The sequence below is a fragment of the Dryobates pubescens genome, chromosome 13 (genome assembly GCF_014839835.1).
Source record: "Dryobates pubescens isolate bDryPub1 chromosome 13, bDryPub1.pri, whole genome shotgun sequence".
NCBI lineage: Eukaryota > Metazoa > Chordata > Aves > Piciformes > Picidae > Dryobates > Dryobates pubescens.
Window position 1 is genome coordinate 24,960,006 of NC_071624.1, and position 15,268 is coordinate 24,975,273.

The 15,268-nt window shown below is 46.8% G+C and overlaps 1 protein-coding gene across 5 annotated transcripts in view; it reads right to left on the minus strand.

Moving 5' to 3' along the window:
• Positions 1–15,007, minus strand: part of AUTS2 (activator of transcription and developmental regulator AUTS2) — an 809,823-nt gene extending 794,816 nt beyond the window's left edge. For all 5 annotated transcript variants that reach the window (XM_054166169.1, XM_054166172.1, XM_054166170.1 and 2 more), the window contains exon 1: positions 14,542–15,007. In XM_054166169.1, coding sequence (XP_054022144.1) covers positions 14,542–14,835 — 294 coding nt within the window. In that variant the 5' untranslated portion in view covers positions 14,836–15,007. The remainder of the gene's footprint in view (positions 1–14,541) is intronic.
• Between the last annotated feature and the right edge of the window lie 261 nt (positions 15,008–15,268).

Sequence of the window (15,268 nt, forward strand, 5' to 3'; positions counted from 1 at the left end):
AAACAAAATAAGACTGCAGCCAGAACAAATCCAAAATACGGATAACAGATGTAAAAATATGCCAACAAGGATAGCAGGGCAATTTTTTGTCAGAGTACCAAACAAAGAGAGCAGCCGCAGCAGACCTTACGAGGCTATTCACAGCAAAGCTACCCATTCAAGGGACTTGGAGACCTGGCTTTATCAGAAATCTGATTACACACTCCCATGCCTTCCCATGCAGCTGCCCAGGCCACTGCTGCAGTCATCACCATATCCATCTCCACAGAGGCTGCAGGGCAGGGTAACTGCAATCCCAATTTGGGCACTCTAATCAGATCTGAACCAAGGCCATGCAGGCTTACTACGAATCACCTCTGAGCTCCCAGACTGAAGCCTAACTGAAGGGAACAACAACAACAAACCAAACAAACACCCACAGACCAAAAAAACCCCAGCAAACAAAACATCAAAACAAACGAATCAGGTCCTTGCACTTCTCGCTACGGTTCCAAATGCTTGCTCTATTTACACCTCACTGCTTGGGTTCTGCTGCAGGAACAGAGGCCACACCATCACCCCGGCATCCCTCCCAGCAGCCTCAGGGCTGCTCTCTGCTTAGTTTCTTTGAAGGCACAAAGCAGTAAAACTGCAGCTCCAGCCCAAAATCTCTCCCTGTTATTCATGGAGAAGCAGCAGCCAGGGTTGACAAGCAGCCCTGATGGGACAAAATTACACAAAAGCTGCACTCTAGTGAAAAGTGAGGCTAATTCTCTTTTCTTTTCAGTAATTCCCCACAGTGGTCCATGGCTTTTGGAGGCTGTGGGCTAGATACCCATTTCAGAATATCTCTATACTGGTGGCACCATTTTCTAGGAGCGCTGGGGTGAGCCACAGAGGACAACAAACCAACCAGCCAGACTGGAGGTGTTCAAAATCCTGAAGAGCCACACGCTGAATCTACAGGCAGCATCCAGGCTGCAGGACACCAGCTGAGACAGTCCTGTGTGCATGAGTAGAATCATAGAATCAACAAGGTTGGAAAAGACCTCAAAGATCAAGTCCAACCTGGCACCCAACACCTCACGACTACTATACCATGGCACCAAGTGCCACATCCAATCCCCTCTTGAACACCTCCAGGGATGGGGACTCCACCACCCCCCTGGGCAGCACATTCCAATGGCTAACAACTCACTCAATGAAGAACTTTCTCCTCGCCTCGAGCCTACACTTCCCCTGGTACAGCTTGAGACTGTGTCCTCTCGTTCTGGTGCTGGTTACTAGCAATAAAGACAGGAACGGACACAAACATCTTTCTCCCTGAAGTGAAGTAGTAATAAAAATTGCCTTAAGCTGTGTAGAACAAAGATGAAAGTGGTAAAGGTGAAAATTTACAAGTTCGTTGCCAACTCATTAACAACAGACTGGCTGCACCATATATCTTCCACTTCAATGCCAAAAGCTGCATGCAGAGGATATCCTGTCAGCCACACACACACAGAGGGCAGAGCAAAAAAACCCACCAACACAAGGAGAATGGATAACTGGGTTTTCAGGAGCCAGGTCTTGCAAAGTGAATGATCCAGTTCTTGTCATTGTCAGCTCCTCCAAATGATCCAGTGAAACCAAGGCAAGAGCATTTCAAAGACTTTAATCCATGTGAAATATTACTTCCTGGAAGCGGAAATTCAACCCCTAGCAATGAAAACAAAAAGCACACTCATAAGTGTACCTTTCAACTTGGCCAATAGAGCCATAGAATAGAACAGAATAGAATAGACCAGACCAGGTTGGAAGAGACCTTCAAGATCATTGCTCCAACCCACAATCCAACACCACCTAATCAACTAAACCATGGCACCGAGCATCCCATCCAGTCTTCTCCTAAACACCTCCAGTGATGGTGACTCCACCACCTCCCTGGGCAGCACATTCCAATGGGCAATCTCTCTTTCTGTGTAGAACTTCCTCCTAACATCCAGTCTGAACCACCCCTGGCACAGCCAGAGACTGTGTCCTCTTATTCTGGTGCTGGTTGCCTGGGAGACCAGCCCCTGCCTGTCTACAACCTGCCTTCAGGTAGCTGTAGAGAGCAAGGAGGTCTCCCCTGAGCCTCCTTTTCTCCAGGCTAAGCAACCCCAGCTCCCTCAGCCTCTCATCATAGGGCTTGTGTTCTAAACCCCTCACCAACTTTGTTGCCCTTCTCTGGACACCTTCCAGCATCTCAATATCTTTCCTAAACTGAGGGGTCCAGAACTGGACACAGGACTCAAGGTGTGGCCTAACCAGTGCTGAGTACAGGGGCAGAATGACCTCCCTGCTCCTGCTGGCCACACTGCTCCTGATCCAGGCCAGGATGCCATTGGTCCTCTTGGCAGTGTGCCCAGGCGGCCAGGAGGGCCAATGGCACCCTGGCCTGGATCAGGAACAGTGATAGGTTCTCTTTCTCAAAAAGAAAAATAAAATAAAATATACATATAAAAAAACCCCTCTGCTCATTAATATAGAGGAAACTTGAAATGATTGCTGTAATTGCAGTTAAAAAATTAATCATGTTTTGAGATAAATGCAGATAAAAGCATGTTTTACTAATTATCTTTTGAAGCTTCCGCTCATGAAAGATTAAAGGTGGAAGAAAGGAAGAACAGTAGTGAAGACAAAAAATCCCACCATTTGAAATCACTTTGAAGCCACATACCTCCTACAATACATGTTTACTGTCCAGATGTATTAAAAAAAAAAATAGGAGGAGCCTTTTTAATTCAGAAAAAGTGGAACCATACATGCCCATGGGGCCTTTCATGCAGACAGCTCCCCAAGAATAGGCGTCTGGTGGCCATCTCTCTGCAGAAGTACCAGACCCCAGCACCCACAGCAGAAGTGGGCTCACACTACAACACCTCTCAAGGCAGATAGCTGGATTTCCTTCAGTTTCATCCCCAACTGGGGCAAAGGATTTCAAGCCTGAATCCAAAACTGAAATCAAGCATTTGGGGCTTCACTGAGCTCTCCAGTCCTGCAGCTGTATCAATCTACTTATAAATTTAAGTTACTAAGCCAAGTGTCTGCAGCCATCTGGGAAGGGTACTGAAGTGGCAGATGGATGTGGCATCTCTAGGACAGCCACTCCTGCAGGAAGTGTCACCAAATCCAAAGAAAGTGAGATTTTTTTCATACTCAGGGAGGAGAAGCTGGAGGTACCAGCATCAGCTGTTTAACTGAATACCTTAATCACCAGCCATGGGGGTTATCCACAAGCCACGTGAGAACCTATTTCCATCCCTGGGGCTTATAAAGGAATGAAGGTTATCTGGGGTGCAAGCTACTCAAAAAGCAAGGCTGGTGCTTCCATTCATGGACCTGAAACTGACAAGGCAAGTAACTCCCTTCCTGCTCCATACCAACAGCATGTTTCACACTAGTAGTTTGCAGGCTGTTTCTAAGAACCCCAAGAGCATTTATTCAGAGAGCAAGCCTATTGACTGAGGGCTTAAATTCACCATACAAGTGCCCACAACTCCACTGGAAAAATGTCAGGCTTCTGCAAATTGAAACAAGTTGAAAAATACTATTACATAAAATTGCTAAGATACTTTACAGCCATTTCACAGCCTCAGTAATGATTTACATCAGATTTGAATGGTGCCAGTATAGCCGAAATATAAAAATTTTAGGAGCAGTTCCCTCACTGGCAACCCCAGTCACCTGCAGCATGATAGAAACAAAAGCTGTTATCACAGAATCAGAGAAGTGTTTCAGCTAGAACAGACCTCTAAGATCATCAAGTCCAAACATCAGCCTAAGACCACCACAGCCGTTAAATCATGTCCCAAAGCGTCTAGACATTAGAAAGAAATTCTTCACAGTGAGGGTGGTGAGACACTGGAACAGGCTGCCCAGGGAGGCCATGGATGCCCCCTCCCTGCAAGTGTTCAAGGCCCGGCTGGATGAAGCCTTGAGCAACCTGGTCTAGTGCAAGGTGTCGAAGGAGGTTGTAGACAGACGGATGTTGGTCTCTTCTCCCAGGCAGCCAGTACCAGAACAAGAGGACACAGTCTCAGGCTGCACCAGGGGAGGTTCAGGCTAGATGTTAGGAAAAAGTTCTATACAGAAAGAGTGATTGCACATTGGAATGGGCTGCCTGGGGAGGTGGTGGAGTCGCCATCATTGGAGGTTTTCAGGAGGAGACTTGATGGGGTGCTTGGTGCCGTGGGCTAGTTGTTTGGGTGGTGTGGGATTGGTTGATGGGTTGGACGCGGTGATCTTGAAGGTCTCTTCCAACCTGGTTTATTCTATGTATTCTATGCCCATGGCAGGGGGTTGGAACAAGATGATTTTAAAGGTCCCTTCCAACCCAAACTGCTTATTCTGCGTTGTGTCCACGGTGTGGTTTTCAAAAGCATTTGACTGAGCTCAGATGCTATGGGAAGTCAATGTCAAGGACTCTATGGTCCCCTAGAGTTTCTACAGTTAGAATAGATGTGAAACCATCTGGCTGACACCTCCTTTTCAAGGGAAAAGCCCCACCATGAAGAGTATTTTTCTCCAGCAGTCACCTGCTCTGTATTTCTCCTTGCTCCTTTCCCACCCCTCCTTATCATCTAGCCCCTTCCCATCATGAGGGGCCGGTGACACCCAATTAGTACAACGTGCCATCGCTACAAACCCGAACAGAGCTAGGTACAAGATTCAACAGTTGAGGTTTTCATAACCACACAGCCAAGGAAATTTGCCAATGTCTTTTCATTTGCATATCTGGCAGCCTGCCCCGGACAAGTAATACATAAGTGACAGCATACAGGTGTATTAGTCTAGAGTTTGCCTTTAATCTCGAGGTGTCAATTTGCTTCCTTTTTAATTACATCCATCTTGATACGTTATTACAACCTCATGAAACTTCTTCATTATGTGAATGGCTATAAATACATACACATGACAAACAGTTGTCAGAAATTTTCTGGTTCAGCAGCAGAGGCACAATATCTTAGCCCACACACATCATGGACATTTAAAGTTTCAATGCTCCCTCTCCTCTCTCTCTCCTCCCCCCCCTCCCCTTCTCTTTTCTTTCATCCAATACCAAGATATATATTTTTCCCTATATTTAATGGGTCCTCTAAAATTCCTCCACTAGCAGCAGCACTCTGATACAAACACTATCAGCTTACAGAGCTGTTGCAGCACACGTGTGTCCTTCTGGGCCGTGCCTCTGTCAGAAGGTCTGTTTGCCATTAGGCAAATATAAGGAGATTGAACTGAGGTCTTATAAACATGCAAAGATCCACTTTTGCAGCTACATAATTCACTAAGTTTTTCAACACACATTCTGAGGTTGAAAACTTGGCAAATCAATCCACCAGATGTATCTTTCTGATCCCAGAACTCATTAAAATTTTTCTTTCTCCCCCCCCCCTTTTCTTTTTCTTTCTTTTTTTTAAGTCCAGCAGACTCAGCTGTTGAGCCACATTAATTGCATTTTTATTATTTTTTTCCATAGTTAAAGTGACTAATGCTGCAAGAGTCACTGCCTACAAGCACAATAGCCAGCCAGTAAAAAATTATTAGGGCTTTGCAATCGTTCAGCAATATCCAAATCACATAAAATAAAGAGAGGCAATTTGGTCCCCTCAAAACAGACGGTTTTGATATTCAGTATTTAGCTTGAGTTTTCGTTGAGGGGAGAAAAGGGAAGAGAATAGACACAGTTTCACACCAAGAGATTCCATTCAAAGGTCAAAATGCCCTTGACGTGCATTAAAACCCACAACACTAACAGAGTTGCAACATAAATCGTCCCCAACAGCAGCGCTTCTTTGCTTGCCTTCCTACCACACAAACTCCTCAGAGGTCAAAAGTGCTTTTGCTGCCTCAGCCCTCCATCAGTGCCTGCTCCAATGGATGTCACATCATGCTCCACCATTCAACTGATCTGGTCAGCTCTGGAGCAAGCTGGATAGTGTCTGTTACCCAGCTCTTGCAACAGTGGCACCTCCCAGTTCCTTCCCCTGGGCCTTCTGGAAGCTGGGGACAAGATGCCAGTTTCTGAAGGACCCTTGAAGGACACTCCAGAGAAATATGGTGCTAAGCACTTGGATGTGCAGAAGCCAAGACAAAGGTGGCAAAAGTGGTCAGGAGCCAGGTGAGCAACAGAGCCTACAGCCCTCCCATTGGACATCCTTATTTCATAGCAATGAGCTCCATCATTCCCACCATCCAGGAGGTCCCAAAAAAACCCTGATGCAGATGCTCAGACTAAAAATTCTCAGGTCACTCAGGACTTCCAGAGTGAAAACAAATAAAAATCAATGCCTTGAGCAAATATCACCATGTCTGCAACTCATCTAAGCCTCAGCAATAGGAAACAGTGTGCAAACGGCAAACATGGGCTGTCAAAACTTGCCAGAAGGGAGAAGGTACACATGTTTCATACTGAGGGCCACCATTCTCCCATGCCTGAGAGCCACCTGTGTGTGGTCCAGCAGAAGTCAGTGGCAAGCACTTTTATCTCATCGGTTCCACTTCACAAGTAAGGAAATTAAAATCCCTTCACTACACCAGGACAGTGAGTTAACAGCAGCTGTAGGACACTCCAGAGCAATCTGTACATTGGCTGACCCCAAGCCCTGAGGATGGGTGACCTGGTACATGGTAACCTGTACCTGCATGAAGGGAAAAAGGTGATGGTGGCTTGCAGATTTCACTGCAAGTAAAGAGGTATCTGCACCAGGTAGTATCACTGTTACATACTCCCCTTTAAAATATTGTCCCTCTCATAGTCAGCCTAGCATGGAGCAAACCTTCAGGAATTTGTCACTGTTTGATTGCATGGGAGTACAAAATGTTTTAAAGTTTAATACAACCCTGTTACAATTACTCTGCAATACAAGAAGTATCTCACCAGAGCTTTGGCCACCTAAAGGCTAATCTAACACAGAACCTCCTCGTGCCTACCTTTCTCTCTCTCTACCTCTCCAGTTGAAGCATGCATTGCCAGGCTGCAGCACCCATAAACCTGCCCCAGATGGTTTCATCCAAATGATGGTCAGCACAGGGCATATCTCAAAGGCTGAAGACATTTGCTTTTCATGAGCTCAGCCAACAAAGGAGAGGCATAGGTTTGTGGATGGAGAAGACAAAGTTGGGCACAGTTTTATTCCCAAATGAGTAACCCTCCTTTGCTACCAAACAGAAGTAGGAAAATATGGTAATTCATAAAGAGCACTGATTCTAGAGGAGAAACAACTTCCACTCTGGGAAGCTGGCAAACACATGTGAGACAGATTAAAGTGCAACCATTTCTGGAAAGAACCAAACTGATTTCTAGCATGGCTGTGGAATAACTGTTCCCATTTGGACTTGGGATATTAATCATATCAGTAACGTGTGCATCAGCCAGCATTACACAATCTGAAGTTCAGCCAGTCAGGAACTTTGGCACATCAGTTATCAATACACCTCTGCACATCTCCTGCATCTTAGTCTCAGGAGCTTTCAAAACCAGCAAGACCAAGATGCACACCAAACACCAAGTAACTCCACAGGGAGCATATGTAAAGCAACGTGACCAAATTGAAACAGACAGGCAAAAACTCACAAACAGAAAAATATGTGCAGTGCCAAGGAATAATCCACTTCTTTAGCTGACTTTTATTCCATCAATCCTGCACAGAGGAGGACAGAATCAAAACTCCTTCCTATAATGTTTGCCAGATTAAAGATTTACCCTTTTGGTTAAAACCTCCTCTATCCACTGCATGAGTGTGTGAACTTAGCTGTAGTGTTGCCAAGATACAGGGGGAAAAATCTCAAGATATTAAGGTAACACGCTACTTAAAGGCAAACAGTACAGCAGAGCTGAGCTGGGGAGCTGACAAATTGCCACTGCACATTCTGCTGTTCCAGCAAAACAAATCCCTACCTGCATTAGCCATTCCTCATTACTTACAAAGGGGATTTTCATAACCATTTTACAACAAAGGGGTTTAGAGGACTACGATATTCTGAAGTGGTCTTCACCATGGCTTGGCATCAAGTCAACATGACAGCAAACTCACTATACAAAAAAATACATACAGCTGGTAATTTGTGGCACATACCGAGCCAAACCCCAAGGAGAACACAGATACTGAGCTGATAAATCATCAGGATGATGTACAAGAAAACACAGGGAAATGCTGGAAGCAATTTCACCTCGCCGAACCGAGGCGACGCTGCCTCACCAAAGCACCGCAGCTCAAGTCAAGGAAAACTGAGGGTTAAACATTTCCACATTTCAGCCCACAACTTCCTAACTCCATTACCTTTTTATTAATTGCATTTGAGACTTCACCAAACTTGAGCTTGGGCTATTTTTAAAACCTATTGGACTCAACTTATTGTTGCTCAGAACAAAGATTAAACTTCTAATTTAGCTGCAGATAATTGCAAGGCTGCAGGTCAGCCCCCCAGTGTAATGCGGTAGGGTCTTCCAGTCAAGCTGATAGAAACAGTCCTTTAAAAAAATAAGGTAGCAGAGAAGGGGCAAAACAGGGGCCCACCTCACTGAGTGAGGAATCATTCTGCCTTTATCCCAGCTGAAAAGTTACCAAGTGTGATGACTCTTTAAGCAGGCACAGGTTTTGTTGAGTATCCCTCCTCGGCACTGATGGCAGGGCTCTCACCAAGGAGTGTTCATATACACAGCTGTGAATCTTTCCTGAAACTTCCACTCTCAATAACATCCCCCCCCACCTCCACCCCCCAGCTCTGTGTTCCCATCCAGTCCCTGATATTTCTCTATTGATCTCAGTGTTGTAACTCAATCTTTCAATTACTCAGCCCCTTGATGTCTTTCTGCTGATTTTTTTTCCCCTTTCCCTAGTGATTATTTTCCTTCCAAGTTCCTGATCCTTTACCCTTATTTTATAAATCTATTTCTTTACACTCCCTCATCCCAGTAAAGCCCCCAGATATTCAATGAGAAAGGTCTTACTTCTCAGCCAAAGAGCATGGAAAAAATAAAATAAATAAAGATGCCAAGATAAAGAAGGATAAGGGTGTCTTATGTCCTATTGATATGTGGCATAAGTCCCATTAATGTTAATCTTAAAGAGTGGGACCAGTGGAGACCGCTTGAATCACATTTATCTAAAGAGCTTGTCCTTAAACTCATCCTTCTTCAACTCAAGGCCATTGTGCCTTCTTACAACCACCTATGGGAATGGCAAAAATCCACATCTTCATTACACTGTTACTTTCAGGAGCTTAAAAGAACATTTATGCAACAATCACATTCTTCAGTCAGTTTCAGCCCCAAAACAGCTACTGAAGTCAGTGGCAGATGCCCTGCCTCCCAGAAAGGTATCAGGCTTTTAAAAGTAACTCTAAAGTATCTTGCTATTAATTATACCACATGATAGTAACATGGGCTTCAAAAAGACCCAAGAGGTTCCCTTTGTGGAATACACATCCTGCTGTTTTCAGTCCTTCTTTCAGTTTGGGTGGTTGTTTTTTTCAGGGCTGAGGATTTTCATCAAGAGATTCAGTTGCTCTCTCAAGGTTATCTCGAAATTTGATCTCAGGTCAATTTACTGTTTCCTCTAAATGCACAGTGAAAATAATAAGCACATCACTTCGTATGATATCCCAGTGCCACACAAAACCTAATGCCACTCCTCGCCCGCAGATATCTTCATTTACTTACTCCCTTCTTTTCTCTGCTGGTCTTAAATCTGCAGACTTGCATGTGCAAACAGAGACTAGGACAAACACCTAAGCATCTAAGCAGTCAATAAACACAAGAAGGGCCACCAAGATTTGCTGACAGCACTGAACAAACACTTGATGTTATGATGCTGCTGCAGTAAGGCATGAAGATCAAATTCCTCTTGAAATATGAAGAGATAGAGAAGACAGACCCAACTTGCTTGAAATCACAGAGACTTTAAGTAAACAGGCTAATCGGGTCAGCTAAAAGGCTGGTGAGAGGAGAATGATTTGGGGAAGAAAACCACACTGCAAGCCAGTCACTATGGTGTCCAGCTCAAAGCTTCTGCTGTCACACAGCCAAGCTATTTCTATTTTCAGTGGGTTGCGCCTAGCGATGGGTATCACACAAGTTATTAAAGCAAATTCCTGCATTCAGATGCACACACAGCTACACTGTCAGAGCACACAGACACACAACTGAGACCACAGTATCTTCAAAACCTTCCTGCAACTTCCACGTTTTGTTCCTGTTATGGTAGTGTCTCTGTTTTAAAGCCCCCCCCTCAGCTGTTAAGCTTTACTCTCACAATAGCTGTCCAAGACGTCCAAGTGCTGCAGCCAACATCTACCTAAATCATACAGTGGAACAATTGCTTAAAAAATTATTTACACTAGGTGGATGGAATCACCTGATGCAGAATTTGAAGCTCATTAAACAGCTCCTTGACAAATATTTGTCAGCATTTCTCATTTGTAATTAATTATATTGGGCTTTACCTGGCGATAATTTAACATGGTCTAGAAACAGACTAATGCCTGCGTGCTGAGCAGAAATTAGCTCAGCAAATGCACAGTGAGAAATTGTGCCAGTTTCATGGAACAAGAATCCCTATTTAAATGCAAGTCCCCTCCTTCCCGCCCCACATCACTTCTATCCATGCTTTATAAATATCTGTGTCCCATTTCAGGCTTGTCAGATGAACTGCCTGAGTGGAAGCTAAACAAACATCCGCAGGAAAAAAAGAAATCCTCATTACCTTAGTGCTCAGAAAACCCAAACCCCACTGCTTACTCCATAGGGATGGTCAGAGCTGACTCAGGAAACATCAAGTACTTCCCAGGCTTTAAGCTATCTTAACATTCAGGTCAGATTTCATTTCTCATCACAGCAAACCAGCTTCAGCACTGCACGTCAACAGCCATGTCAAGTCAGCTTCCTGCCTGGAGTCCCACACACCAGGGGGTAAGAAAGAAACAAACATCTTAGCAAAATCTCACCTCACCAGAGAGCTCCACAGCAACCTCCTCACCAGCATTGCCAGAGCACATCACAGAGAAAGTAATTCTGGCAGTTTGATTTATCACGTCTTGAGAAATGCCCTTTCCCTGTCAAACTGGTGTCTAAAATGCCCACCTGGGTTTGGAGAAACTCATGCTATTATTGTTGGGAGCAAACACACCAGAAGCACAGCATAGGCTACACCAGGCTGGAGAAAGCAGTCAGCTTGACAAGACACCAGTCACACAAACACCAGCACCAAGCATCTGCACCTTTCTCTTTTTGGAGGCTTGGAGATTTTGGGAGGTCAGGGAGACGATGTGTGAGTAACTGACCTGGAGTAAACCACAGAGCTTGCTGCTGGTAGTCCCAGCAAGGCTGCTCATGGGAGGATCTGGTGAATCAGATCAAATTGTAGCACTACATCCCAGTTGCTTAACTACCCACCAAGCACCGAAGGTCAAAGCTCCAAGATGCTCCCCAGTGTAGAGAAGAGGCCTACACCATACGTTACTACTCTAGAGTCTAGCAAGGCCAGGCAAGGATCAGTCTGGCCACATCTGCGATGCCACTGGATTTACTCAACCCCGGGGGGGGGGGGGGGAGGAATAAAAATCAAGAAAAGTCAACAATGAGAACCTACTTCGTGTAACTCCCTCTTCCCCTCTACTCCCCACGCAAACATTAGAGAGATCAAGGTACAGGCTGCCATAAACTCAGAGACAGATAACTAAAAGCAGATGGCCTCTACTTTTACACCAAACAATTTACACTTGAGAGGCATGAGAAGGCTACTGATATTTGGACAGAAAAGCAGCTCTGACAGTGGGAACTGATTAAAAAATATAGCTTTGCTTCAAGGGATGGGAACTTTTATCAGCACAACCATAACAGACACACGTGACTCCTACTGAAGCAACAGCAGCCATGGGATGTGTGTTCCTGTGCAGCACCTGTGTCCCCTTGCCATCTAGGAGTTTTACACAACCTGCAATTTTGTACAGTTTGGGCTTTTTCAATCACCCCAACAAAAAGGACATGTGAAATGAAGCTGCATGGAAATTCTACCCATTTGCAACTTTATATCTAGCAATCACAAGAAGATCCTGAGAGGACACTTCACAGCCACTCAACTCACATACCTACTGCTGCAAAGATGTCCTCATAAGCAGACAACTCAACCTCATCCCTCCTCAGTGACTATTCCCTCTTGTGTGAGCCATCACCTGCCTGCTTTCCCTCTTCTGGACCATGAGATTAGATCTTCGAGCAGCACATATGTTCCACACTTCAGTTCTCACTGTTTTTCACATCAGGCAAACAAAACACTTTGTGCCTCTGCACATTTTCAGCTGCACCAAGCCTGAGAAAGGGTTGAAGTTCAAGCACAAAATCTGGGCTGGGACAGTCTTGTCACCTGCTGGGCACAAGTGTCTTCTGGAACCTGGAGAGAAGCTTCCATGGCCTCCAAGAAGCCAGGGACAGATCCAGAACACGAGATGCATAAATACCAGGTCACCTCTCCGTGGCACCCAAGGCTTCTCGTCTCCACTAAAGCCTGTTAACACCTAAACATCTCACCAAGGCTGAGATATCTCACTCCACCAGCCACTCACAATCTCCTCGCCAACAGTAAAGACACCACAAAAACTTCAGGCTGCCACACATAACATACACAGTAGTTCCTGCCACATTGGGCTTGTGCCTTAGACACCTTCATCTTCTCTCTGATCATCAGAAACAACTTTCTCAACATACATACCAAGCTGCAGGGGGAAAAAAAAAAGGCACCTAACAATGATTTTGTGACACTATTCCACAACGCAGCATGAAATCGTTAGGTCAAAATGTGCCACCTATCACATGAACATTAAAAGTATGTCAAGTCTCAGTGTGTGAGCTATTGTTTTATCTGAATGTGATATTAGCTGGCAGAACTGGGTAATGTTTCTATGCTCCTCCTTAGCAATATAGGATTACAACAAGATGCAAGTAGTAGCCATTCTTGGGATTTGCAAAGAGGGAAGGAAAAAAAAAGGCACAGTGATTGCTTCCATTTCAAGAGGAAAATAAACAAACAAGTGGGATAGAATGAAGACATCTTCTAAAACACCCTACCAAGCTCTGACCATAAAACTTGCTCTTCACTTCTCCTCCAAAAAGGACTATGTCCAAATTCTCCAGTCCGCATTCCCTTAAAACTCTTAACAACATGATCTGGGGCTTTGTCTGAGGAAGAACAAGAATTTTGTCTGAATGAGAAGCACTGCAAATAGCACTCTTGCTAATAAACGTGTTCACACTCCTCCTTTCTCTGCTTTGAGCAGGACACTTGTGGATGGGCTCACCAGGTGAGAAATGGTGGTAAAATTGAGTATCCTCAGGGTTTGCTCATTACTGCTTGGACCAGGCCAACACCAACCAGCTGAGGAGGTTTGGTGGAACGCACAGATCCTCCCCTCATACTAAAGTTTTCTTGCAGGGATTAGTCTGGATGGATACAGGTGTAGGCAAGAGCAAAATTTGTTTCCAAATTAAAGAGAAAAAAAAAAAAAAGGGGGGGGGGGGGTGGGATAAGCAAACAAATCCTCTACACCCCTCCCCTAAAAATGTCACTAAGTATTCCTGGCTAAACATTTAACCAGCTTAAGAGCTACATAGTTTGGAGTTTTGATGTTGTTGTTGTTAAACAATCAGTTTCATCTCTGCATTTATTTTGACACTTCATAATCATTCCAGTTGTGACTCCAGTGCACATAAACCCAAATAAATCTGCTTTTCACCACAGCAAACTTCTCAGGAGAAGAAGTTACAAACAACAAAGCATTTTGAATGCACAGGCTGGGGTTCCTGCATCCCCACCACCACCCTCTCTGGGCTGACAGCAGTTCCATGCTCACGAGTGGGTAGCTGGAAGATACACAAGAGACCGAGGCCGGGCCCCTTCCTCCAGCGTTTGGGGGGGGGGGGGGGGGGGAGGGGGGAAGGGGAGAGGGGGGAAGGGAGATGAATGGTGCCCCTGTGGAGTGGGAGGCTGCAGGGCTCACTAGTGACAGGCCAGCAGGGAGCGTGGACGATGAGCACCCCCACCTAGCCAGCCAGCAGCGATCGGCGAGACCGAGGAAAGAAACATACAGACACCATCACCAAGACCCCTCCAACGCGGCCCACGCTGCCCCGCGGACACGGGTGGGCGGCCCCGCCGGGACACGGCGGCGAGAGAAAAGTTTGCTCCGTGGGAAGGGAGGGGAAGAGCCGCCGGGAGCCCCGCGGGGGGAGCTCACACAACTCCCCGCTCCCCTGCCCGGGGTGGCGGAGGGGGGTCGTCCCGGTCCCCGCCGCCGCCCGCCGGGAGCGGCGCGCCAGGCTGCAGGTGTCGGCGGCAGGAAGGGAGAAGGGAGGGGAGCGGGGCACCCCAGGGACACGGGCAAGGGGCGACGGGACGACCCCCGCGGGCACCCCCGGCGGCGCGGGCCCGGGGTAGGGGTAAGAGGCCGAGAGGGAGGGAGGGGGGTGCCCCGGTCGGCGTTGCGGGGGCTCCCCCGCCGCTGCCCCCACACAATGAGGCTCACACAAAGCGCCGCCGCTCTTACCTCCAGCGCCTCGAAAGTGACGAAGCTGGACATCGCGAAACCGTCGATAATGTCCTCTTCGGCCGAGGAGGACTCCCGCCGCTTCCTCCGGGGGGGTCGCGGCCGGGACGGCGGCGGGGGCCCATTGTCTTCCTTCTCCGAGCCCGAGGAGGAGAGCGCGGCGGCGGCCCCGGGGCCGGCGGCCCCACCGGCGGCAGAGCCGCGCCGCCCGCCTTTGGCTCGCCGCTCCCGGTCGCGCTGGGACCGCGATCGCCGCTTCTTCCGAAGCCCGTTGCATCGCGCCGGGCCATCCATGTCTCTCGCCGGCTCTCCCTCTCGCTCTCGTCCCCCCCCGCCCCACCGCAGCCACAAATCCGGCTCCCCCGGCGGAATAACGGGGGAGGGAGGGAGGGAGAGAGGGAAGGAGAAAGGGAGGGAGGAGAGGACAGCAAGGGGGTGGGGGGGGATGAAAGAATCCGAGTGCGGTTCCACCACCACCAGCAGCAAGCCCCAAATGTAAGAGATTCCTATAAGCGAGCCAAGGAAAGTAATGGCTGATCTCAGGTCGCCTTTGTAAAAAAAAAAAAAAAAAAAAAAAAAAAAAAAGGCGAGAGAGAGAGAAAGGGAGGAAAAAAAAAAAAAAAAAGCCTCACCAAGCAGGCAATAAATCAGAATAGCGGAATGCTTTGATCAAGGGGCTGGGAGGGCGAGGATCTCCGAAAGAGAGGAGAAAAAGCAGAGGAGAAGG